The sequence below is a fragment of the Capsicum annuum genome, chromosome 11 (assembly GCF_002878395.1).
Source record: "Capsicum annuum cultivar UCD-10X-F1 chromosome 11, UCD10Xv1.1, whole genome shotgun sequence".
Classification (NCBI taxonomy): domain Eukaryota; kingdom Viridiplantae; phylum Streptophyta; class Magnoliopsida; order Solanales; family Solanaceae; genus Capsicum; species Capsicum annuum.
The window spans coordinates 45,238,001-45,264,141 of NC_061121.1; the positions used below are offsets into that span (position 1 = coordinate 45,238,001).

The window sequence follows — 26,141 nt, forward strand, 5'->3', positions numbered from 1 at the left end:
CGGTGGAGGACAAGATGCGAGAAGTGAGGTTACGTTGGTTCGGGCACGTGATGAGAAGGGGCTCTAATGCTCCAGTGCGGAGGTGTGAGACACTAGCTATGGATGGTTTTAGGTGGGGTAGAGGTAGACCGAAGAAATATTAGAGGGAGGTGATTAGACATGATATGGAGCAGTTATAGCTTACGGAGGATATGACTCTTGATAGGAAGGTGTGGAGGATGCGAATTAGGGTAGAGGGTTAGGGGTGGGAGTGCGTCGGTAATAGTAGGGGAGCGTTCTTTTGTGTCTGGAGTTTCTTGTTCGCGGTGTTGTGGCTGTAGTATTATCGTGTGGCTATTTTGCATACCGTACTAGTTTATATGCACTTATCTTTTGTGTTTGTTATACTATTAGTTTATTTTACGTACCATACTAGTTTATATGCACTTATCTTTTGTGTTTGTTATACTATTATCGGTCCTAAGCCGGAGGTCTATTGGAAACAACCTCTCTACTTCACCTAAGGTAGTGGTATGGTCTGCGTACACTCTACACTCCCCAGACCCCACTATGTGGGAATACACTGGGTATGTTGTTATTGTTGTTGATTATTGTTCTATCTTGGTATGACTACTGTTCAAGCAGGGGCGGACCTACATTCATTTGTGCGGTGCTTCGGCACCCACTAAACTCGATGCGGAATAGATAAATTACATAGAAAATATACGAAAATAGGTATATAATATATAAAAGTACCCACTAAAACAAAAAGTTGGTTGGGTGCATTGGCATTTAGGTTGACTTTAAGTTTCTCTACTAAAGGGGATGCCTCGTGTTCGAACCTCATTGAGGTGAATTTTTATTTTTTTCAGTTTTTAAATTTTTTAAGGACCCACTGTCCTTAAATCCTGAGTCAGTCATTGTGTTCAAGATGTCTGTAGTATTTTGTCATGATTTCTTCAGTTCCGTTATTTCTTTCTCTATACTGCTTTGAACTGTTTTTTCCTTGAAGTGAGGGTCTATTGGAACAACCTCTCTACTTCCAAGGTAGGGTAAGGTCTGCGTACACTTTACCCTCTCCAGACTCCACTTTGTGGGATTACACTGGGTAATGTTATTGTTGTAATAATTTATAAACCAAAAAGTTTTCCTTAAGTTGATAAACAATACTGTGTTGGAATTTTTACTAATTTTGTTCCTTGTAGTGACAATACAAAACAAACTACTATGCCTGGATCCAAAACTAGCTGATTCTTGTTATATGAATCCTTTATGTTCAGTTTTCTCCATTTGGAGCCATATCATTCATGTATTTAGTAAGTTATTGCCTAAGACGAATTTAGGGTTCTCTAATGGCGGAGGTTCTTGATATATTACATTTGTCCTTGCTCAGAGACCCAAATCTTTAAACAAACTTTAAAAGACTTCTGGGGTTCTGAAAACATCAGCTCTAACGTGAATGTTGGTAGGGATAAACCCTACCACAATAATAATATTTGTGGTAATAAAAGCAATAAATATAAAAACAACAATAATACGGTGAATCAACAAGAGCGACAATGACACCAAGATTTTTATGTGAAAACCTAATAAGGGAAAAAACCACAGACGGAGAGGAGCAATTGATATCACTATAGTAAGGAATTTTGCACTTGTAGTGTGACTAAATACTCTGAAGACCACTACACACTCAAAATAAATATCTCTCTTTTAATTTTCCTACCTCACTATAATATCACTCACACTCTCTATTTTTCCTCACAGAGTAAACTCTCTATGATGCCACTCTTTTTTCTCTTCACTCTTTGTTTTTGGTGTGTCTACAAAAGAGCTGAATGCTCTCCTTTTATAGTGAAATAAAGAGCATGTTTATGTCATTGATGGCATAAGCAAATGTTGCAATTGTCAACATTTACAACTACAACATCTCGCTTTTGATATTCTCTCTGCAAAGAGTTTGAAAAAAATAACCAAAGAGAGAAATTTTCAATGCATTTATGGGGATGGACCCCACAAATGCATTGCAAAAAAGGGATGCACGGTTGATTTTCAATGTATTTGTGGGGTCCATCCCTATAAATGCATTGAAAATTTCCTCTCTTTGGTTTGTTTTTTTCAAACTCTTTTCAGAGAGAACATCAAAAGAGTGATGTTGTAGTTGCAAATGTTGACAATTGCAATATTTGCTTATGTCTTCAATGACATATACATGATCTTTCTTTCACTACAAAAGGAGAGCATTCAGCTCTTTCGTAGACATACCAAAAACGAAGAGTGAAGAGAAAAAAGTGAGGCATCACAGAGAGTTTAGTTTGTGAGGAAAAATAAAGAGTGCGAGCGATATTGTAGTGAAGTGAGAAAATCAAAAGAGAGATATTCTTTTGAGTGTGTAGTGTTCTTCAGAGTATTTTATTCAGAGTACAAGTGTAAAATTCCTTACTATAGTGATATCAGTTGTTCCTGTCGGCCCGTGGTTTTTCCCCTTATTGGGTTTCCACGTAAAATTTTTAGTGTTATTATTGCTTTTGTTGTTTTTGTTGATTAGCCATAGTATTGTGGTTTTTATATTTATTACTTTTATTACCGCAAATATTATTATTGTGGCGAGGTTTATCCCTAACAACTCGTATCAAAGCATAGGTTTTGCTCATTCGTAATTTTTTTTTTTTGCAATTGGTGGTACTATACTCGGTAAAAACAAAATGTTCGGAGTAAAGTACGAGGTAGAAAAGTTCAATGGTGATAACAGTTTTTCAACATGGCAGAGAGGGATGAGAGATCTGCTCTTCCAACAAGGATTACACAAGGCACTAAGTCGCAAATTCAAAAAATCTGAATCCATGAAATAGAGGATTAGGAAGAAATGGATGAATAGGATGCTAGTGCAATCAGGTTGCACTTAATAGATGATGTGGTCAATAACATCATCGTCGAAGATAGTGCATGTGGTATTTGGACAAAGTTAGAAAATCTATATATGTTTAAAACGCTGACAAATAAATTATACTTGAAGAAGCAGTTCTACGCCTTTCATATAGATGAAGGTATAATTTTTTTATCACATTTAAATATACTTAATGGGCTAATCACGCAGCTGGCTAACGTTAGAGTAAAATCGAGGAGAAACATAAAGCCATCATACCTCGAAGTAAAGATCGAGGAGGAAGATAAAGCCATCATACTCTTAAACTCGTTGCCATCTTCTTATGATACTTTGACAACAATCCTTTTACATGGTAAGGACTCTATTGAGCTGAAAGAATTCACATCAGCTTTTTTACGAATGAAAAGATGAGAAAGAAGCCTGAAAAGCATAGGCAGGCTCTCATCACGGAAAGTAGAGGCAAAGGTCACCAAAGGAGTTCAAGTATCTATGGTAGATCCGAAGGTTGTGGAAAGTCCAAGGTCCAATCTAAATCAAGAGCCAAAAATTGCTACAATTGCGATTAACCAGGTCACTTAAAAAGAGATTGTCCAAATCTAAAAAAGGGCAAAGGTGAAAGTAGTGGCCAGAAGAACGACGACAACACAACTGCCACGGTGCAAAACAATGATAATGGTGTTTTTTTTATAAATAAAGAAGAGTGCATGCATTTGGCAGGTTTAGAGTCGGAATGGGTGGGTGATATATCTTACCATGCTACACGGGTAAGGGATATTTTCTGCAAATATGTAACAGGTGATTTGGGCGATGTGAAAATGGGAAACACAAGTTACTCAAAGATTGCAGGGATCAGAAACATTTGTGTTAAGAAAAATGCCGGATGCATATTGGTTCTAAAAGATGTGCGCCATGTAGCTGATTTGCGGTTGAACTTGATCTCGAAAATTGCTTTGGATCGAGATGGATATGAGAACTATTTTACAAATCAAAAGTGGAGACTTACTAAGGGAGCATTGGTGATTGCAAAAGGAGTTGCTCATGGCATGTTGTACAGGACAAATGTAGAAATATGTCACGATGAATTAAACGCAGTTCAAAAAGAGATTTCTGCAGATTTATGGCAAAAAAGGATGGATCATATGAGCGAGGAAAGATTGGAGATTCTCGCTAAGAAATCATTCATCTCTTCTGCCGAAGGTACGATGGCAAAATCCTATGACTATTGCTTATTTGGTAAGCAACATAGAGTCTCATTTCAGACATCGTTTGATAGAAAATTGAATATACTTGATCTGGTACATTCTGATATTTGTGGTCCAATGGAGGTAGAATCGATGAGCAGTAACAAATATTTTGTTACTTTTATTAATGATGCTTCACAGAAAAAAGATCAAGTATTTTAGAAGTTTCATGCTCACGTGGAAAGGGAGCCTGGTTGAAAGCTAAAACGTCTCCGCACCCATAATGGAGATGAGTACACTTCAAAGGAATTTGAAGAGTATTGTTCAAGTCATGGGATCACACATGAGAAGACAGTTCCTTGACCCCACAACACAATGGTGTAGCTGAGTGAATTAATCGCACCATTGTTAAGAAAGTGAGAAACATGCTTAGAATGGTTAAACTGCCTAAGTCATTCTGGTGTTAAGCAGTTCAGATGGCCTGTTACTTGATCAATCGTAGTTCATCAGTTCCATTGGAGTTTGACATCCCAGAGAGAGTTTGGACTAACAAAAAGGTATCCTACTCATCTAAAGGTGTTTGGTTGCAAAGCTTTTGCACATATACTGAAAGACAGAGAACAAAGCTGGATGATAAATCAGTTCCTTGCATATTCCTTGCATAAATCAGTTTCTTCACGGAGAGATTTATATGGAACAACCTGAAGGATTTAAAGTAGCTGGAAAAAAACACATGACCTGTAAACTGGATAAGAGTCTTTATGGATTGAAGTAGGCACCGATGCAGTGGTACAAAAAGTTTGACTCATTCATGCAAAGTTAAACTTACATAAAGACTTATTCTAATCCATGTGTATACTTCAAAAGATGTTTTGACAACCACTCTCTGTGATGCCTTACTCTTTTTTCTCTTCACTCTTTGTTTTTGGTATGTCTATAAAAGAGCTGAATGCTCTTCTTTTATAGTGAAAGAAAAATCATGTATATGTCATTGATGGCATAAACAAATGTTGCAATTATCAATATTTGCAACTACAACATCTCTCTTTTGATGATCTCTTTGCAAAGGGTTTGAAAAAACAAACCAAAGAGAAAAAATTGTCAAAATGCATTTATGTGATGGACCCCACAAATGCATTGAAAATCAACAGTGCATCTCGCTTTGCAATGCATTTGTGGGGTCCATCCCCATAAATACATTGAAAATTTCCTCTCTTTGGTTTGTTTTTTCAAACCCTTTGCAGAGAGAACATCAAAAGAGAGATCTTGTACTTGCAAATGTTGACAATTGCAATATTTGCTTATGTCATCAATGACATATACATGATCTTTCTTTCACTATAAAAGGAGAGCATTCAGCTCTTTTGTAGACACACTAAAAATAAAGAGTGAAGAGAAAAAATATTGGGGCATCACAGAGAAGAGTTTAGTCTGTGAGGAAAAATAGAGAATGCGAGCGATATTGTAGTGAGGTGAGAAAATCAAAAGAGAGATATTTTTTTTGAGTGTGTAGTGATCAGAGTATTTTACAAGTGTAAAATTCATTACTATAGTGATATCATTTGTTCCTCTCGGCCCGTGGTTTTTTCCTTATTGAGTTTTCACGTAAAAATCTTGGTGTCATTATCGCTCTTGTTGTTCTTGTTGATTAACCGTATTATTGTTGTTTTCGTATTTATTGCTTTTATTACTACAAATATTATTATTGTGGCGGGGTTTATCCCTAACAACTTGTATGGCCCAACGCCTAACTGGATCTTTTGCTCACTATCTTATGTTCCTCATTAATTTGTTGGGTTTTTCTAGAGATTGTAGATCTTTCGAGTCAGTTTCCTCCATCTGGTTTAAGGTTTACCTTGCCTCTGGGAACAATATTGCTTTCATTAAATTACATTGGATGTTAGAGATTATCAGCTTGCACTGTATTGGTTAGTACGGTTTACTAACTTAACAATTCTCTTCTACAATATGATCAATAAATTTTGCCTCAATCCCAAACCCGGCTGTGTGAATCCTTTGTATTCATTTTAAGATGATTTTAAAAATTTGACTATTTTTATGCAGACCGTCATATGAGTCACAGCATAGGACTATCTATTCAAAACTCATATTGCAGAGTTGATTATCCCCAACAATTATACATTTGTTTCATCTGCCCCTTACCAAGCAAAACAGTTTTCATATAATTATATCCGCTGATAATGAAGCAGTAGATTAGATAAAATGCAAAAAAAACTGCTGCTTAAATTCTGGTGGGTTTATTACATAAGATGTTGAACAGCCTTTGTCTTGGTAAACTCTTTGCATCAGTCCCAAGTAATTAGTCAGAAAAAAGTTTGATCATTGTTCTGTCCGTTGTTTGCTCAAATAGAGAACTGCGACATGGTAAAAGCTATCACATGAGATGTTCAATCATTCCTTGAGTCTATAGTGAGATATACATAATTCAAACTTTCAAATGATGATTGGATCTGCTTGTTCTTTACAAGTACATGCACGCATAAAACAAAAACAATTGTCTGTGTATATACCATCTTGGTTTTGGAGTACTGAAAATCCCAGTTTCGTACTCTGTGGTAGTAAATCACAGGGTGAGATAAGTTGATACATTTGTACATTCGTCTTGAGGGTATTCTGTTAGTTCTACATGACTGAAAAAAATTTCTGAGCATGTGTATAATTTGCAGAAAATGTGGTGGCTGCCAGAGGGATATCGGTTCCGGCAATTATTTGGGATGCATGGGAACTTTCTTCCATCCAGAGTGCTTTCTATGTCATGCCTGTGGTTTTCCAATTACAGAGTTTGAGGTACAATCTTTTCCTTGACGTTAATCAAATGTGGAAAATATATTAACCTTGTAATTGCAACTCTCGTACAAGCTAAAAGCATTGCCGAGAATTTATTTTTAAAAAAGCGTCTGAACCTATTCTAATGTTTAGCTCATTAGTTTTCTTTGTTGATTCAAGTTTTCTTTGTCAGGGAACAATTCATATCATAAGTCATGCTTCAAGGAACTGACACATCCCAAATGTGAAGTGTGCCGCCAATTTGTAAGGATCGACTGCTTCTCTTTGTGATTTTGTTACTGGAAAATGCTCATGCAACCCAAATTTTGGTTCATGTTTTTTGTTATGAAGCATCTGTGGATTTAAACCCCTATTAATAAGAACCACATTAGGAACCCAAGAATTTGATCAAGAAAATTCAAGAACTTATAAGACAATTCAAGAAACATGCAAAAACTAAAAAGAAATATAAAGAAAAATAAATAGCTAAAAAGAGGAGTGAATTCGAGAAAGTTTGTCTTGACTTTTCAAGATGGAGCAAGAAATTCAAGAATTTCGAGACAAGTCTGTTCTCGGAATTGATTACTAACAACTACAATTAGTCGTCAATGATGAACTAATCATATTTGGTAGAGAATTAAGAGTTCTTTGCATTTCACACTCCTATTGTATGTATCACTTTTTTAGTTGCACCGTATCCTCTTATGTTTTGCAATACATTCCCTAATATGTTAATTTCTTTGCAAAAGCGTAAAATAGGTTATCTTGTGATAGGTAAAATGGGAAATATATAATTTATAAACAAAGAGGGGAAGGGGTCAAATGCTTCTTCAAACTACAAATAACCTATGTTGCTCAGACTTTTCAAAAATGCCATTGGGTACGTGTCGGATCCTACAAAAGTAGTGCATTTTTGAAGGACCCAACATGGGTGCGGCCACATTTTTGGAGAGTCCGAGCAACTTAGCAAATAACATAATTTCTCAGAAAAAAAACTACAAATAACATACCAACAGTCAAAGGCTTCTTAATAAACATACTCGAGCCAAAGTTCACAAAATGCATAGAAGCAATATTTGGTGCAGCACTGCAATATCGTATTCTATGCTACATTTCGTATTTTTGAGTCTAACTGAATTAAGACCCTTACTAAAAAAGGATTATAAATCATAATAACTTGATTTCTCTTTCTCTGCACCCACCATTCTGCAATATATAGCTACTCAACCATGAACATAGATATGTGTAGACGTTCTATCTGTCCATTAATAAGCATCAATTAGATCATTGAATTCTAACTTGAGCATACCAAGCAATGTGTTCGTCCTTTTTTTCTCCTGTTCGTGCTCACCCTTGAGCATTCCGAGCAATACGTTCGTCCTTTATATTTTGGGGAATTAGATAGGTAATTTCTATTTTATCCTTCACAGTATAAGTTATTCTATACTTTTGCAAGTAAGCGAATAGGTTAGGAGGTGTATTATGAAAAATAAGAGGATAAAGGAGCAAATTAGAATAAAAAAACAGATACATAAAGGTGCAAAACACAAAGAACCTGACAATTAATCTAAGAAATAGGTTACGGAACCTGACTCCTTTTAGAGTAACTAAGAACAACAAGAAGCCTAATCTTATTGTCTTTCTTGAATACCTGAAGTAACTTGGTTTCGAAGGAATTAAACTTACCTCAAAGTTTTGACCTTCAGGTTGAAGAATAAATCCAAAAGTAGCCAATACAGTTGTTGAAGGAATGTCCTCTCAATGTTATTAAATACTTAATAATCTGAAGTTGGTGAAAAGTAACAAAGAAACTCCCCTATTTATAAGCGCGGGGAATGCCTAAATCAAGTCCTAAACACCTAGTAAATAAAATAATTTATCTAACTTAGATAAGGAAACCCAACATCCTTATGAAAAGGAAAATATTCCTTAACTTCCTAGGAAGAAATAAGAAAAGTATGGGAATGTGTTCATATTACATTTCGAACTAATTAGGATCCAAATCCCCTTAGCTGTGATGGCACCTCCACTATCTTGAGCCAGGCAAACCAAGGCACTTGTTAACCCTAAGTTAAACACGCGGAAGCATGTTAGTTAAGTGTAATATGCTGAAATAACAAAGACATGGATAAGGTCCAATACAACGCGGAAACCATAATCCCAAAACACAAACTAACTCCAAGACCTAGTGTTGCATCGTCATGAGCAAAGAAAGGAAAGTACAAGTGTTTCAACTTTTACGATGTCTGACAACATAAATGACTTATAGGTAAAAGGACATTGTGGCCACTACGGAGAAGGAAAGTGGCTCACGACAAAGTTGGACCCTTAAACTGGAACTTAGTCATGCTACTAGGATCTAACACTGCACAGAAAGTGTAGCAAGAGTAGAAAAATCAACCTGTACCCAATAAGTCTCATTGACCATTCCCAACATGGTAGTGGCTAGAGTAACTCAAAAAGATACTTTACCATTAGAGATAATTGAAATGAACAACTCTTAATTGGTAGCCGTTAGATTTATAATAAACCTAAGTCACGAACCTCAAGCGATTAGTTTAAGGAATTAGACGTTCTTCATCTTGATATTGTGTTTTAGTAGGAGGTAATTTGGTGTCATGGAAGAGTAAGAAACATAATGTGGTTGCTCGATCTAGTGCAAAAGAAGAATATAGACCAATGGTTGTAGCAAATTGTGATCTAGTTTGGCTTAAACAGTTGCTCAGAGAATAAATTTTGGAGAAATCCATCAGATGGAACTTGTATGTGATAATAAACTGGTCCTTCATATTGCATCAATCGGACATTTCACGAGAGGGCTAAGAACATTGAAATTGACTGCCACTTTATCATAGAAAAAATACTCTCAGGAGATATTATTACAAAATTTGTGAAGTCAAGTGATTTACTAGTAGATATTTTCACCGGTCCCTCCCTGGTCCTTGTATTCGTTGCATCTGTATTGAGCGGCGTAATGCACCAGCTTGAGGGGAAGAGTTAGAATAGGAATATGGATAGGATTGTATATAGTGTCCTTCACGGAAAAGGATTGTAATAAAGTGCCGATAAATAGGGCTCAGTGTAATAATGTAGAATACACAATTCAGTAATACTTTTCTCCTTTATCTCTCACATTGTGTTTATTGTTATCAGAAGCAGCTTCAATATTATTAATGTTTATGTAGAAACATGTCCATCCCATCTTGTATTAGTCATGTTTGGATAAACTATGAAAATCAATTTTTTTGCTAACCATTAAAGCAGCAGCATTGTTCCTTACTAGCTAATATATCTACGATTATACAAAACTCATATATACAGATCCCGACAAATGGAGCTGGATTGATAGAGTATAGATGCCACCCGTTTTGGTCCCAGAAATATTGTCCTTCTCACGAGAATGACGGCACTAAACGGTGTTGTAGTTGTGAACGTATCGAGGTAGGTATTTCAGATGAAATGTAAATTGTTTGGTTACCTCTCGTTCAACTTATATATATGCTTTTTTATATTGCTTCTTATCTTCTTGAAGTCACATAATACAAGATATGTATCACTTGGAGATGGTCGGAGCTTATGTCTAGAGTGCATGGAATCGGCCATCTTGGACACTGGAGACTGCCAACAACTTTACCATTCCATTAGAGACTTTTATGAAGGCATGAATATGGCAATAGATCAGCAAATTCCTATGCTACTTGTTGAAAGACAAGCCCTTAATGAAGCTATTGAAGGGGAGAAACATGTATGAATGAATGATCTCTATTTGTAGTTTTCTCTGTTCTGAAGTCTGCAAATATTTATGACTGGAATTTCTTATAGGGTTTCCATCATATGCCTGAAACCAGAGGTCTATGCATATCGGAAGAGCAGACAGTGACCGGTGTAAGTTCTTCGGTCACTTAAATCATCTTTGTTTATTAAAATTAATTATGACCTTCTAGTGAAATGTCCTATGGCTGCTATGATATTTTTTTTATTTGCACAAATCCAGATACTCAAGAGGCAAAGAATGGCTGTTCGTGGACTAGTAGGAATCAGAACACAGCCTCAGAAGCTCACTAGAAAATGTGAAGTTACAGCTATCCTTGTCATATATGGGCTTCCTAGGTAACATCTTCTTTTTAATAATTTATTTCTCCTGACCTCGTCATTGAAAACAATTAACAACATGTGGCATATCGTCTCCTCTACAGCCCCAACCTTTGGGAGTGGGGAGAAAAGGAAAGAGAAGGTTATTGACAAAAAGGATAAGGGATTATAAGAAAAGAACTTTCTATAGCATTCAGTTTAATGTTTCAATTAACATCTATTTAGGCTGTCGAAATTAGTTGTTTTTCCGGTAGTCTAGCCTAAGCATACTCCAGACAAATATAGGGCTCTTACGAGGAGGATTGAAGTATTTTTGTGGCATGTGGTTTCTGAAATAAAGTTTGATGTAGATGCAAAAGAGAATTGTTGGTCTATGTTTTTGTTTTATGGAGCAGGCATATTGTCCTTTGCCTGGCATGGTTGTGACAAAGTGATAATGGTGTACTTGTATTTGTTCATTAATAGCACCATTGGATTCTAAAGCATGTTAAGGCCAGAAGTACTTACCATTATCTTTCAAAGTGCAGATTACTTACTGGTGCTATTCTTGCTCACGAACTGATGCATGCATGGTTACGTCTAAAAGGTAATAAATACCATTGCTGTTTTTTAACTACGTCTGTGTGGGCAAGGATTCTAAAAATGTAGGCAATTCAGTAAAGAATAACTGCTAGATGATCTTTAGAACTTCATGATGCTTAGTACTACCTAGTTTCTGTTTAAGAACACAGTGACCATGATTTCATTGACATTTACAGGGTTCCGTAATCTTAACCCTGAGGTGGAAGAAGGAATATGCCAAGTGCTTTCACAGATGTGGCTTGAATCAGAAGTGATACCTGGATCCAGAAATATGCCATCCACATCCACTGTTTCATCCTCTTCGACATGGTCATATTCCAAGAAAGGTGGAAAGTCAGGAGTGGAGAATAAGTTGGGTGAGTTTTTCTTGCATCAGATCGCCCACGATGCTTCTCCAGCATATGGTGCAGGATTTAGAGCTGCTAATGCAGCCGTGAATAAGTATGGTTTGCGACGTACGTTGGATCACATTCGGTTGACAGGAAGTTTTCCTTTATGATGCGGTCATGATACCTCTCTGACGCTGTCCATGATCATTGTTTCTGCTTTGTGACAATTGAAGATCATTCAGTCCATTCCCATTTTGGAATACTGATAAGGAAATCGGAGCATCCTAGAGATTAGAGAGTAACATGTTTCGCCATGAAATATTAACAAGAAAATCTGTCTTGTATAGGGCGATCTGGTGCATTTGAGCTAGAAATATGAATGCTCCAGGATCATTTCCAACGTCTCGGACAAATATTTATTGTGAAGGAAGTCCTACTTTAAGCTGTACCTGTTACACTTGTTCCTTTTGGAGTGCTTACTACAGAAGAGTGAACCAAGTTAAGTTGTGTTTGTTTCTCCCTGCAATTATTTCTGAACAATGTTCCAACTTTATGTACCAAACAAGCTATTTGTCTGGTAGATTGTAAAGATTTCTGTAGCAAACAAAAGGGGAAAGGGAAGAAGTAGATGGTTACAAGAGTTGAGATAAAGTAATCTGCCAAAGAAGGCTCAGAAAAATTTCTTAAAACCACAACACACCTAAAATATTTCCATAAAGTGCTGTCTGGGGAAGATAAAGTGTACACAGTACATAACACTATCTCATAAGCGAGGTAGAGAGGTTGTTTCTGACAGACCTCGGCTCAAGACAAAACATTCTAGAGAAGGATATAATAAGAATAACACCACAATAGGTCGAAACAAACAACAGATAATAACGAAAAATAAGCCTACCATAAAATAGTACTACACCCGATCTAACCGAAACAACAAACGTCACCAAAACTCCGAGATCTAGACACTACAAGCAAGTACTACGACAACTAGCACAGATGATAAGATAAAACACACTTGCCCACTAGCAAAGACTCACCTACCTCTTACTCATCGACCTTAATTTGTGTCCTCTACACTTCTTATGTAGGGTCATGGCCTCTGTAAATTGTAATTGCTCTATGTCATGTCTAGGGAAATTCTAGTGTACTTGACCACTCATCTTCTAAGAGCAACTCTAACCATCCTGTAAACTCTATAGTTGGAGGAAAAAAATGGAGATGACTATCTCCAACCATCCTTTAAATCATGCTCTAAACTCTATATTTGGAGGAATGAATAGTGTTTCTTCAAATTTGAAATTCTCATCCCCTATATTTTACTTTTTTATTATTTTATTATTATTTATATTATATAACATTTTTAATTTAACATATTATAAATTATATAAGACCATTAATTATTCTCACATAATAATGAACAAAAAATAATAAAAGAAAAAAATTAAAAAGAGCACATATATTAAGCTATCTAGACTATTAAAAAGAGAGGGACTCTTTACATATGGTAATTTAGGTATAAGCCATATATTTTGTGTTTGATGGAGATATGCAATATAAGTGAAGTATAGTCGAAGTAATATAAAAATGAGCATTTAAAGTGATCACAAATAAGAACAGCTAATATAATTACCTCCCGACGTTTACACTCATATACTCGATTTTATAAGGATTTCCCGAAGAAATGCTTATAGAAGAAAAATATAATTAAGAGAGTCACCGCTAGTGAGTTTTCACATTTTTTTTCTATCATTTCGGAGAACTTTTTGGACTTGAAATTATTATAATTTTTGGATTCAACATGATTTTTTGTAGTTTGAAAACTCCAAAAAAGTCATCTTTCAAATATAATTTTAATTTTCAAATATCATTTTCGAAGAACTTTTTTTTTTTTTTTTTTCAAATTTCACAATTCTTATATCCAAACGTCCATTTAAAGTATTGCATAAACTCCGCCCAAATATATGGTTATTAAGAATATCCATACCACTACTTCAGATGAAGTAGAGAGCCTGTTTCCGATAGAAATATATGGTTAGAAATTAGACGAAAATAATTACAAAACACTTGAGCTATAGAATTTTACCTAGTTTCTCGAGTTATGAGCTCTTTGCTTGGCTCCAATGACAAAAGGGAAGATAACTCTTGAAAGAATCAAATAACTGTAAAAACAAATATCAAGTAAATTCATTGCACATCACATAAATAATAATCATGAACGAATACATTCTACTCAACAGATGCAAGCTGAAAGGTTTAGTACACTAATCAAGAGGTTCTGATATAGCAAAAAGTTAAATACACAATCTCCATAGGCCTTCAATTAATTTATACTTTGATGACTGAAATCTATAAGCTAATAGAGAAGGTGATGTTTCATTCCCATTTTTCTTTTTTCTCCATTTTTAATATTTTTCTCTGAAATTTTTTTTGCTGAAAATTAAAATTAAAACCTAAATACACTAGAAAACTGAAAGCGCTATTGAATCTTATCATATACAGGACATTTTAAAAAAATAAAAGCCTATAAAATTATGTGAATTACACATATTCATCCAATCTGAAAGGACATATAACTGTTAATTTATTGTGATCATTGATGACATGGTATATAAAACATCATTTTAAAATATAGTATATATTAAGGAAGTAAAAGGTTAACATCATTTCAAAGTCTCTTTTCCACTCTCTTTCTTTATAATGTCTACAATATGTGTTTCCTTTCACTACAAATTTATCAAAACGTTTTAAGACTGATCGCAAAAGACATATGGAGTGAAAAGATGCAATAATAAAGGTTATGAGTCGAAGCTTAGGAGATTAAAGGAGATCGTCTCAACTCTCAATGTCTAAGTAGGCTTTTAATTAATTAGTTTCTCTGATTAGTTGTTTATTATTATTGTGTGATTGGGGGGATTAGGCATATATTAGTTTGTTTTATATAGATGGTCAGATGAGCTTTTCACTGTGTTGTACTGCACTACATTGTAGCAAAGCGTACGCCAAAAGGTCTAAAATTTTGTATTATTACTAATATAAATGAATCTCTCTCTTTTATCCTTTTTTTTTTTTTTTTTGTAGATCTCCTGTAATTGCAGTTTGAACTTCATTAACTTTCAATAAGTGTGTAAAGTAATTGTCATTTATATTTACTGCTTTGTTATGTATTTGTTTGTCATTGTACAGTTATCCCCATAGTTAAAAGTTAGATTACAAAAATATTTTTTAAGAATTAGATTACCTCTGGTTCCTATTAAATAATTTATGTATAGTTTATTTTTTCTAATTAATGACAACCTTTTCTTTCTTTTCTTGAATCATACATGTTTTGATAACTCATATTAATTTTAACAAATAATTTTAAAAGAGGACATATTGGAGTTGTAGTATTAGTGGTGATGAAGAGTTTTGCAATGCCTTTAGGGCATTTGCATTATCTATCATCATTATATTATTTAAACAATTTAAATTTAGAATCAAGTTCATGGAATCTGAAATTAGTTGAGAAGATTATTCATGAAGTTTTCATTTTTTGGCTTGAAGAAAAACTAATCAACTGACGTTTACGGTTAATAAATACGACAGAACATGGTTGATACAGCAGCCAACTCATTTAACTGCAATAAGTAATTTTATGTTGGCATTAACTTATTTTTTTCATAAAAAATATTTAATTTTTAAAATAGAAAAATGAGATAACAGGCCAAAAAAAATGACAATAAAGATAAATACTAATGTTGACCATAAAGAGCGTCACATGAGCGTGTGTATAAGTCTCTTTTATATTATATATAGTAATATAGATTTGAAGTAATGAACTAGTTGAAAGGCATTTAACATGTATTTGTTCATGTCTTCCATACGTGTAGCATTCTTTGATACTTTCATATGATATTTCATACATAATATAAATGAATTATGTTTGCAGCTTCACTTGGTGATGTTGTTTTTGGTATATCCTTCAAGGATATGTTGTGGTTTTCTTACTCCTTTAAAGTTCTCCAAAATTCCTTGTGTTCTCATATTTTGCAATTTACTTCTTAATGACCTTATTCAGCGTGAATTCGGATTAGTCAGGCTCCAATATGGATATCGAACAGTGAACAACGGATGAGAAAAAAAAAAAAAACTTGTAGCAACACAAAGGATGACGACCTTATAAAAGCAACAAGTGGAGATACGGAATTGATCAATTGGTAGAGGACTTTTATCACTCAAATGTCTCTTTGATCAATTCAATTTCATTTAAATTAGAGAAACACTAGTTGTGTTGGACAAATTCTTTGCATTTGATGTGTTATTCTAGAGCTTAAACTATTACCAGCTAAAATTGCTACGACACACCTTAACTTTATTGGGGTTCTATAACCCTCCCCTAAACTTAATTTTATTGTATTATTATCCACCATTTGTGCTTAAAATTAAGTTTGGGTTTTGGGGTGGGGGTGGGGGTAATGGTATCCTCGTTAAGGTGTGCCATCGCAATTTTGACTATAGTTTAGTTCGGAGGGTTGATAGAAAGTTATCTCATTATTTTTAATTATCCATCTTATAATTAATTAAGCAAACATCGAACGGTAATCCTTGAACAAATCAAATGGAATTAAGTTGACAATATGAGTTTCCAACACTATAAATATCATCATTTCAAATGCTTGTTTCCTCACCAAAAACATAACAGCTATGGCAAAGTACACAACTATTCTCGCCCTCCTCTTTTGCATCTGCCTTGTTGCTGCAACTGGTGAGTCACAAATTAATCACATGATTTTATACTGATTTGCTTAAGATCACAATCTTTTTTTTTAAAAAAAAATATTTATTTTTTTATTAACTCTGTGTCAAGTGAAACATGTCCAACTAAATGAAAAAGGAGGTAGCGTTATAAGGAAATTATGAGAAATATGCTATCTCAAGTAGATATATATATATGTATATCATGACTTTCCAATTTTCATATTCTTGCAGAAATACAAATGGCAGAAGGCACATACTGCTGGAAAAAAAGTGACAAGTGGAATGGACCTTGTCAATACTCTTACAAATGTAGTCACCATTGCAAGCACTTTTATGGAGCTAAATATGGTATTTGTAAGAAGTACAAACCATGGGGCCACAAATATTACTGGGCAAAATATGCTTGCTACTGCTATTCACCTTGCCACTACTAATAAACTTTGACTATGTAAAAAAAATAAGAAGCTACCCATTTTGTATGTAACAATGTAATAAGGCTGATTTATGTGTGTAACCATTTCGGCCAAAGCTTTGCTTGATGAACAATTATGTTGGCAACACAGTGTTGTGTTAGTTTGTTAGAGCTCTGCATCTCTAGATCGCAGCAAAATTATACATGGAAAACCCTACTACAGTTCTAGACGAGAGAGAGAAACTGAAGCAACACTTTAGTGAAAGAAAAAATATCTTCCCTTATATAGAATATTCCCAAATATGAGTATATATACAACTAAGTATAAAGAATACAAAACTGAAAATAGAAAGTTTGGCCTGGGTATTTCATCAGCATATTGGGCCTTGACTTGTACCGGTTGGGCCTGTGTTAACACCCCCCTCAAGCTGGAGGGTGTACACACTCCGAGCTTGCTGGGTAACGTGTGATGAAGAGGTCCAGACAAAGACTTTGTCATGATGTCTGCCAGCTGATCAGTAGAAGAAATATGATGAAGAGAAATGATACCAGCAGCAAGACAATCATGGACGTGATGGCAGTCAATCTCAATGTGTTTAGTGCGTTCGTGAAACACAGGGTTCTTGGCAATATGCAAAGCAGCCTAACTGTCACAAAAAACAGGTACAGGAGAAGTAATAGTCAAACCCATATCAGCAAATAATCGTGTGAGCCATACTACCTCAGCAACAACCATGCGTAATGCCCTGTATTCAGCCTCAGCAGAGGACAAAACAATAGTAGGTTGTTTCTTGCATTTCAGGAAACAGGACAATCACCAAAAAAAATATAATAGACCGTGACTGACCTCCTTGAGAAAGGACATACAACCCAATTAGAATCAGGATAAACAAGTAAAGAGTGAGAGGAAGTAGAAGGCAAGAAGATGCCTTGGTCAGGAACATTCATCAAGTATCTAAGAGCATGAATACCAGCTTTTATATGAGGAACACAAAGGTGTTGTAAAAATTGACCGAGATGTTGAACTATAAAAGATATGTCAGGCCTGGTGTGTTGAAGGAAGTTAAGTTACCCAACCAGACGGCTGTAAGTGGAGGGGTCAGGCAACACATCACCCATACCAGGAACCAACTTGACAGATGGGTCCAAAGGAGAAGAAACAGGAGAGTAATGGGAACAATTAAATTCTTCCAGTAAATCAGAGGTAAACTTGTGATGATGCATCAGATAACTAGAATCATGAGAGAGTATTTCCAATCCCAAAAAATAATGGACGAAACCTAAATCCTTGATCTTAAATTGATCATTTAGAAAGGATTTAAGGTCGTTCATCTCAGAAATATCTGAACCAGCCAATAGAATATCATCAATATATACAACCAGTACCACTAAAGAATTACCAGAAGACTTAGTAAAAAGAGAGTAGTCATTTTTACTAGGAATGTAGCCTCTAGAGGACAGAGCTTCAAACAATTTGGAAAACCATTGCCTGAAAGCCTGTTTGAGGCCATATAAAGACTTCTTGAGCTTGCAAACCAAATGAGTTGCACAAGGAGAGGAAGAGGTGACCTCAAGACCAGGAGGGACTTTCATGTACACATCCTCATGAAGATCCCCATGTAAAAAAGCATTATTAACATCCACCTGAAAAACAGTCCAATTATTCTTGGCAGCGAGGGACAACAAATATTTAACAGTGGTCAACTTGACCACAGGGAAAAAACTATCATGATAATCAATACCCTTTTTCTGAGTGTCACCTCTAATAACAAGTCTGGCTTTATATCTCTCCATAGTATCATCAGACCTTTGTTTGATTTTATACACCCACTTACAAAGGATAGCCTTCTTATTAGGAGAAAGGAGAACAATTTCCCAAGTGTGGTTATCCTCAAAAACTTTAAATTCATGTAGCATGGCCTCTTGCCAGGCAGGATAAAATGCAGCCTGCTGGTAAAACTGAGGTTCATGCATATGTAGGTCAATAGAAGAAACCTTGGAATTGATAGGAATAGATGAGCTAAGGAGAACTATAGAACAAACATAGTCTGAGAGGTGAGAATATGGATGGGATGGTATAGTGCTCCTTCTAAGAGGGACAGGCAGAATGGGAGAAACAAGGAGTGCTGGAGCAGTGAAAGTTACAGGTGGAACAGGATTAGAGGTATCAACAAAAGGTGGTGGAGGTGGAAAGTGAGAAACTGAGGAAAAAGAGTAAATTGGGTAAGGAAAAATATTTTCATGAAACTTGACATCTCTAGAGTTGAAAATAGAAAAAATTGAGAGATTAAGGAGTGTGTAACCCTTTTTACCACAAGGATATCCTAAGAAAACACTAGGAATTGACCTGGGTTGGAGTTTATCTCTAGTAGGTTTGGGGGAAACAACATAAAAAGGTAGCCAAAGCTTTTGAGATTGTCATAAGAAGGGGGAGAACCATGTAGAGTTTCAAAAGGGGACAAATTGTGGAGGACAATTAAGGGAAATCTATTAATGAGATAAGTAGCAGTTAACACACACTCACCCCAATATTTTAAAGGGAGGTGTAATTGAAAAAGTAAAGCCCTAGATACTTCATGTAAATATTTGTGTTTTCTTTCTACAATACCATTTTGTTGAGGAGTATGGGGAATAGTTGTTTAATGAAGAATACCATTTGAAGAAAAAAATTGTTGAAGATCAGAACTGAGATCTAGTTCAAGAGCATTATCTGACCTAAAAATTTAAACTGGTAGATTAAAATAAACCTTAACCATTGCAACAAAAGCTTTGATGACAGATGAAACACTTGATTTGTATGAGAGTAAATGGGTCAAGGTAACTCTAGAGTAATCATCTGCTAAGGTAAGAAAATATCTAAACCCATTGTAAGTTTGGGTATTGTAAGGGCCCTAAACATCTATGTGAACCAACTGGAAAGGTATAGAGGAGTGAGTAGAGCTCTGGAAGAAAGGTAACCTAGTTGTCTAGCTTTGGGACATACATCACAGATTAAATATTGTTTATTAGAGATTTGAGAAGAGACATAAGCAATAGATTTCATTTTATGAAAGGGGAGATGACCCAATCTTTGATGTCAGAATAGATCATTATTAGAAGAGTCCATGTTATTTGCATGAGAAGAACCAGAAATGCAAGAAGTAATTGGACAAGAATAACTAGGAGGAGAGGATGATTCAAAAGTGAGGTAAAACAATCCATTTTCAACTTTACCAATTTTCAACTGCTTCTTCAGAGAAAGGCCTTGTAAAATATAATTGGATTTGGTGAAAAGGGCACTGCAATCAAACTGAGAGAGAAGTTTGTGTACAAAAATTAAATTAAAATGGAAATATAGAACTAATAGAACATTGTGTAAGATCATGTCAGTCCTGAGATGTAAAGATCCAGTAGATATGACCTTTACTTTGTACCCATTAGGAAGAGTGAGTAAAAGGGGAAAAACAAAGGAGTTAAGTTGTGAAGAAAATATTTATGTGGTGTCATGTGGTTAGTTGCTCCAGAGTCAATTATCCAAGGATTAGGGCCCGAATGAGACAATACACTATCATGAAAGGCAACAGATCTAACAACAGGATGTGATATCACACCTGCAAAGTGAGCAAACTCAGCATTGGAATGATCTTGCACCAGGGGACTAGCAGAAGGATCACAATGTAGATTCTGCATATTGACTCCCAGACTGAACCATGGAATCAGATCGAGAAGACTTGTTGAACTTAAAATCTGATGGATAACCATAAAGCTTAAAGCATTTGTCAATAAGATGACCAATATTTTTGCAGTATTTGCAAAAGAAAGAAGAATTAGGACCACCAGTAGAGGAGGAAGAGGTCCTTCTGCCATCTAATTAGGGAGTACCAACATTTGAAGAATGATAAACCCTCTTAGTATCATTTGGAATTGAAGATGACCTTTTAGGGTCAAAATGGAATCTCTGAGTATAGTTTCTAGTATATGAACTATTGGTGGAGCCTGCATGGAAAACTACTGATTTATTTGAGAAGCTGGGGACTGAAGGAGAGGACTCCAGTTGTTTATTAACATATTATAACATAGCATAAGAATTGCTTATGGAAGGGAGTGAGGGCATCAGCAAAATATTGCTCTTGAATGTTGAGTATTCATCATTTAGTCCACTCAAAAATTAAAACAACTTCTGTTGCTCTAGAAATTTACCCAATGACCCATATGTACAGACTGGACCAACATAAGAAGTGCTAAGTTTATCCCAAAGGCTGCACAACCTAGTAAAATAGTTGGCAATACTGGAAGAGCCTTGAGTGGTAAAACTTATTTCTTTCTGGATTTGAATATATTTGGTACCATTAGATTGACCAAATCTTTCATTGATGTTAGACCAAATGTCCTTGGTGGTATCAAAACATATGACACTTGTGGCTATGTCAGGAGACAGGGAATTGGTGATCCAAGCAATGATTATATCATTGCACCTCTCGTAGAACAGAAAATATGGTGAATCAGTGGTAGGTTTGGGCACAGTACCTGTGACTATGCCCAGTTTGTTTTTAGCAGATAGGGCGGTCAATATATTCTTCTGCCATATTACAAAACTACTCCTATCAAAAGGAGGAAAAACTAAGTGAGTACCAGGATTATCCGATGGGTGAATATAGAACGGGTGAGTAGGTGAAATAGTGAATTCCTCAAAACCCCCAACAGATCTCATTAAACTAGTAGTCATGATTGATAACAAAATATGAAACAAAGCATACAAATTGAATATTCCTAGCAGCTAAATTGTAGATCAGCAACGAAACCACAATAGCAAGAACATGTCAACACAAGACTATATGTCGATATAAAGAAGAATAGAAATCGTTACCGCCCTTCTTCGTTACTTGAAAAAGAAAAGCCTTCACCGATGAAGATTTCGATCAAAAACAGCCAAAAACCACCATGGTAGGTCAACAGTCGTCGAAAAAAATATCGACGATAACCGTCAAGGGTAGTATCGGACAAAAGAGAACGACGAGAGGATCATAGGACCTAGCTCTGATACCATGTTAGAGCTCTGCGTCTCTAGATCACAGCAAAAGTATACATGGAAAACCCTACTACAGTTCTAGACGAGAGAGAGAAACTGAAGCAACACTTTAGTGAAAGAGAAAATATCTTTCCTTATCTAGAATATTCCCAAATATGAGTATATATACAACTAAGTATAAAGAATACAAAACTATAAATAGAAAGTTGGGCCCGGGTATTTCATTAGCATATTGGGCCTTGACTTGTACCGGTTGGGCCTGTGTTAACATAGTTGTGTGATATAATTTCCTGTACTAGTCAAGTGTACGTACTTTGCACATATCTATCACGTTAATTAATAATAAAATTGTCTGTTTTTGTTTTTCCGTCCTAACCAAATACTATGTTAGTGTTTCTTCCAACTACTATTTGTGGGGTTTGGGAGAAGATTAAGAAGAAATTGAAAGACAACCTTTTAATTCTCATCTATAATCTATATCTATATTTATAATTTATATCTGTATATATATCTATAATATATTAAAAGTGTGAAAACCCCTTAAAAAGTGATTTGAACTTTTTGTCATTTCATTAAAAGACTCTCATTTAGATAAAATTATCTTTTCACTATTTTTTTTCAATTTATTATTTAATTATTTTAATTATATTAACTAGACTCCTAAAATATATGGGACTCCTAAAATATATGGAAGGAGAATCAATTAATATTTTTCTTTGTATTTATCAATCAGAAAATACTCCTAAAATAGGATCGAAAAATACTCCTAAAATAGGACTCTATTAAGAAATACATTTGTAAATATTGAGATGCACGTTAAACTAGAGAAGACACTAATTTACTTATTGTGAAAATATAATTGATGTTTATCTAACTTGATTCAGTTGCATGTTTAGATTGATGGATGCTTAATTTTCTAACCCTCAACTTCTTCACTATTTTTCTCAATATAATAGAATTCAACGTGTGTGTACAAGGGCGAATCTATGTGGCGGTGAGGGGGGTTGGGCCAAAAAATTACATTATATATATAAAGTCAAATTTGAATTATATGGATATAATGGACTTAATGAACCCTCTCAACACAACTGAAATGCGTAGCCCAATGGTCAAGGGGGTTCATTTCAATGCTTGAAGTCGTGGGGTTGATTCTCACTTGTAGCTTTTTTGGTAGTTTCTTTGAAAGCTTTTTCTCCTTCTCACTCCTTTTTCTATTGTGTAGTTGGGCTTTGGCCTTTTTTACTCTGTCAATTGGGCCTTGATTAACAAAAAGTAATTAGCCCATTTAATTCATTTGTGTGTATTTATTATCTAAAAATTACATATATAAACAAGATAACTTTATCTTATTATATAAAAACTCATATTGGAAAACAAATTACAAAAATCCCAAATTAATTACTTAAATCCCTACCTTTTTTACCTTCTCTCTCTTCCTTCTTATACATCCCAAATAACTTTATATTTTCCTCCTAAAATCTTGCTACCTTATCTCTCTAATTATTTATCTGCATTAAATCTCCTTATTATCTCTCCACACCCATAAATTCTGATCTACAATAATCTCTCTTAAAAAAAAAATCTTCTCCATTTTCTCCGTCTAAAATTAATAAAATCTTCTCCGTCCAAAATTATCTTTTCTCCGTCTAAAATCGATAACCAGAAAAAAAATCTGCAATTTCATCTAATATATGCTTCTCTGAATTCGGGAATATATGCTTATCTGAATTTTATCAAAACGAATTAAGTTGAATCTTCTCCATTTAATGGTCGCGTATTATTATTCTCGTTGTTGGTTTCGTTCTTGATTCTTTTGATTATGAAAAACCCAATTTCGTAGAGAACCGTTCGAAGCACCAAAATGATCCAGTAACAATGAGGAAATTGAGGGAAGTTGTCATTTCAAGTTCAAACAAGAAAACTCCAAAATCATCAAGTAAGAAAAAGGTTGATGATTCTGGATGACCACGTCTGTCGAAGGTTTAGTTATCATTAAAATATGTATTAGCAACACTATTTTATGTATAAGATTTCATTATACAATTGTTAAGATTATATAGTGAATTGTATAAGGTGTTCGAATACATGTGAAACAGCATTAGATTATATTATTACTTGTATATGGTTTACACATACATGTGAAACTGTTGTATGAGATTGTCTTTTATTTGTTTTGACAGTTTGATTCTATGTATAAGATTTCATTATACATGTATTAATACTGTATTATTAATTGTATAAGGTTTGTACATGCATGTTTAATAATGTTCTAAAATTTGGTATCCTTATACATGAAATTAAACTATATTGTATGAAGATATTGTAACATTGAATTGGTTGATCCATACAAACGCTTCACTACATGTATATTACTATAGCATAAAACGTTACAATGATAGCTGCAAAAGAAAAATTTCTCACGAAAATACTGTATGATGATATAGATATCATGTCAAAATATTTCATCATACATAAGTCTATATGTACGATGGGTCATTATACATTAGTATACCAGATTTTTACACATTTTATAATGTATAGGAACAACCAATACAATAGTAATTACATTAACCACAGTAACACATTAAAAATGAACTTCTTTAAAATCTGTAACAATCAAATTTCCCATATTTATTCAACGTATAATATAATACAATACATATTAGAAAAAAATAACAAAATTTAACAACTATAATACGACAACTCCAATTTCTATTAAAATATGTATCAGCAACACTATTCTATGTTCATATTGATTTTTTTGAGAACTGAAGAAAGTAGTAGAGGATTTTTTTTTCATTGAACACACTTCAACAAAGAAGAAAATTTAATGTGATGTTTAACATATTTTTTTAATTTAAATTTTAGTTACTACATTTAATAATACACCACTAAATGTTAAGTAATTTATGGTGTGAATTAAGGAACAAATTGATATTATCAGATTTATCTTTCCTTAAATATAGCCTAATCAGCTATATCATACATTCCAATAATGTATGAGGGTTGACCAGATGTATGAGTATCTTTCTCAAAATTGGGAGAGAGAAAGGCTGAAGGGATTTTATGTAATTACTTTCACTTACTAAAGGATTTATGTAGTTTATACATTTATTATTTAGTTAATTTTTTTTTATTTTTTATTTTTTATAATATAAATATTGAGCCTAAAATATTTTGTACAAATTTTTTATATAGTTGGAATGAAAAATATTTCAATACGTATAATCTTTTTTGATGCTTTTAGTACTAGTTTAAAGTCATAACTAGATTTATATAACTTTTAAATTAATTTTCAACCCCCCTCCCCAATATATATATATATATATATATATATATATATATGATGAATATTTATTTTTATACGTTTTGTGTCACGTTTTTTCAAAATAATTTCATATATTTGACTAGTTTTATATAGTATAATTTTTTTTAAATTTGTTAACTTTTACAAATTATTTTATCAAATTACACAATTCATTCTTTTAAACTATATTTTATCATTCAACATATTAATATTGATGTTGTTCAGTAATTTTTTTTATTGAGTACTAATTATATATTATAATATAAATAATTCAATGCTTACACATTCTTAAGAACCTTATTTTTTTTTGTAGGGGGATTAATTTGAAGGAAAAAAATTTGAAATAAAATAAAACTGCAAAGTGAAAGTAAGAAAAAGGCACAATATTATTTAAGAAGAACTCGCAAAGTAAAATTGAGAAAAAATGTTAAAAAGCCATGATAAGACAGGTTAAAATTCAGCGAGTGTCCACTTTGCTTTACAATGTAATTTTGAGCGAACCCCCTGAATAAAAATCATGTATCCGCCACTCTGTGTGTATATATATCTTCTTTATTTTCATTCAAGTTATTCTTTCATGTCAAAATTTTCGCTCAGACAAGAATTATTTTCATCAAAACTGAAGTTTTGTGATTCCTATTGTATTATTTGTTGTAGTTTACAGGTGTAGATGAATTTACAGGTGGTAGATAAATGTTGGTCGACTTTGAGAATTTTTTTTAGGTAAATGTTAGATTTAATTGTATTATTTTTATATCTTTGTTTAGAGAAATTTTTTTTTTTGTAAAGATAAAGTTTAGTTGTATTATTTTGATATCTCTATTATCGTATTATTTTGTTATAGTTTAC

General features: G+C 34.0%; 2 protein-coding genes across 3 annotated transcripts in view; both read left to right on the forward strand.

Annotated features, from left to right (window-relative positions):
- Positions 1-12,343, forward strand: part of LOC107848405 (protein DA1-related 2-like) — a 19,865-nt gene extending 7,522 nt beyond the window's left edge. For both annotated transcript variants that reach the window (XM_047398763.1, XM_047398764.1), the window contains 8 exons: positions 6,732-6,852; positions 7,012-7,095; positions 10,153-10,272; positions 10,364-10,576; positions 10,654-10,716; positions 10,826-10,941; positions 11,451-11,509; positions 11,682-12,343. In XM_047398763.1, coding sequence (XP_047254719.1) covers positions 6,732-6,852; positions 7,012-7,095; positions 10,153-10,272; positions 10,364-10,576; positions 10,654-10,716; positions 10,826-10,941; positions 11,451-11,509; positions 11,682-12,004 — 1,099 coding nt within the window. In that variant the 3' untranslated portion in view covers positions 12,005-12,343. The remainder of the gene's footprint in view (positions 1-6,731; positions 6,853-7,011; positions 7,096-10,152; positions 10,273-10,363; positions 10,577-10,653; positions 10,717-10,825; positions 10,942-11,450; positions 11,510-11,681) is intronic.
- Positions 12,344-16,431: 4,088 nt separating this feature from the next.
- Positions 16,432-17,139, forward strand: LOC107847212 (defensin D1-like). Its single transcript, XM_016691425.2, has 2 exons — positions 16,432-16,572; positions 16,797-17,139. The coding sequence occupies exons 1-2, from the start codon at positions 16,512-16,514 to the stop codon at positions 16,997-16,999; spliced, it is 264 nt and encodes an 87-aa protein (XP_016546911.1). The 5' UTR covers positions 16,432-16,511; the 3' UTR covers positions 17,000-17,139.
- The last annotated feature ends 9,002 nt before the right edge of the window (positions 17,140-26,141 follow it).

What these genes read in the sequence shown, in the direction of transcription:
- LOC107847212 (XM_016691425.2), top strand. Translation starts at nt 16,512, where the DNA reads ATGGCAAAGTACACAACTATTCTCGCCCTCCTCTTTTGCATCTGCCTT. An exon ending in CTGCCTTGTTGCTGCAACTG is followed by an intron (nt 16,573 to 16,796) that starts GTGAGTCACAAA and finishes ATATTCTTGCAG; the next exon opens with AAATACAAATGGCAGAAGGC.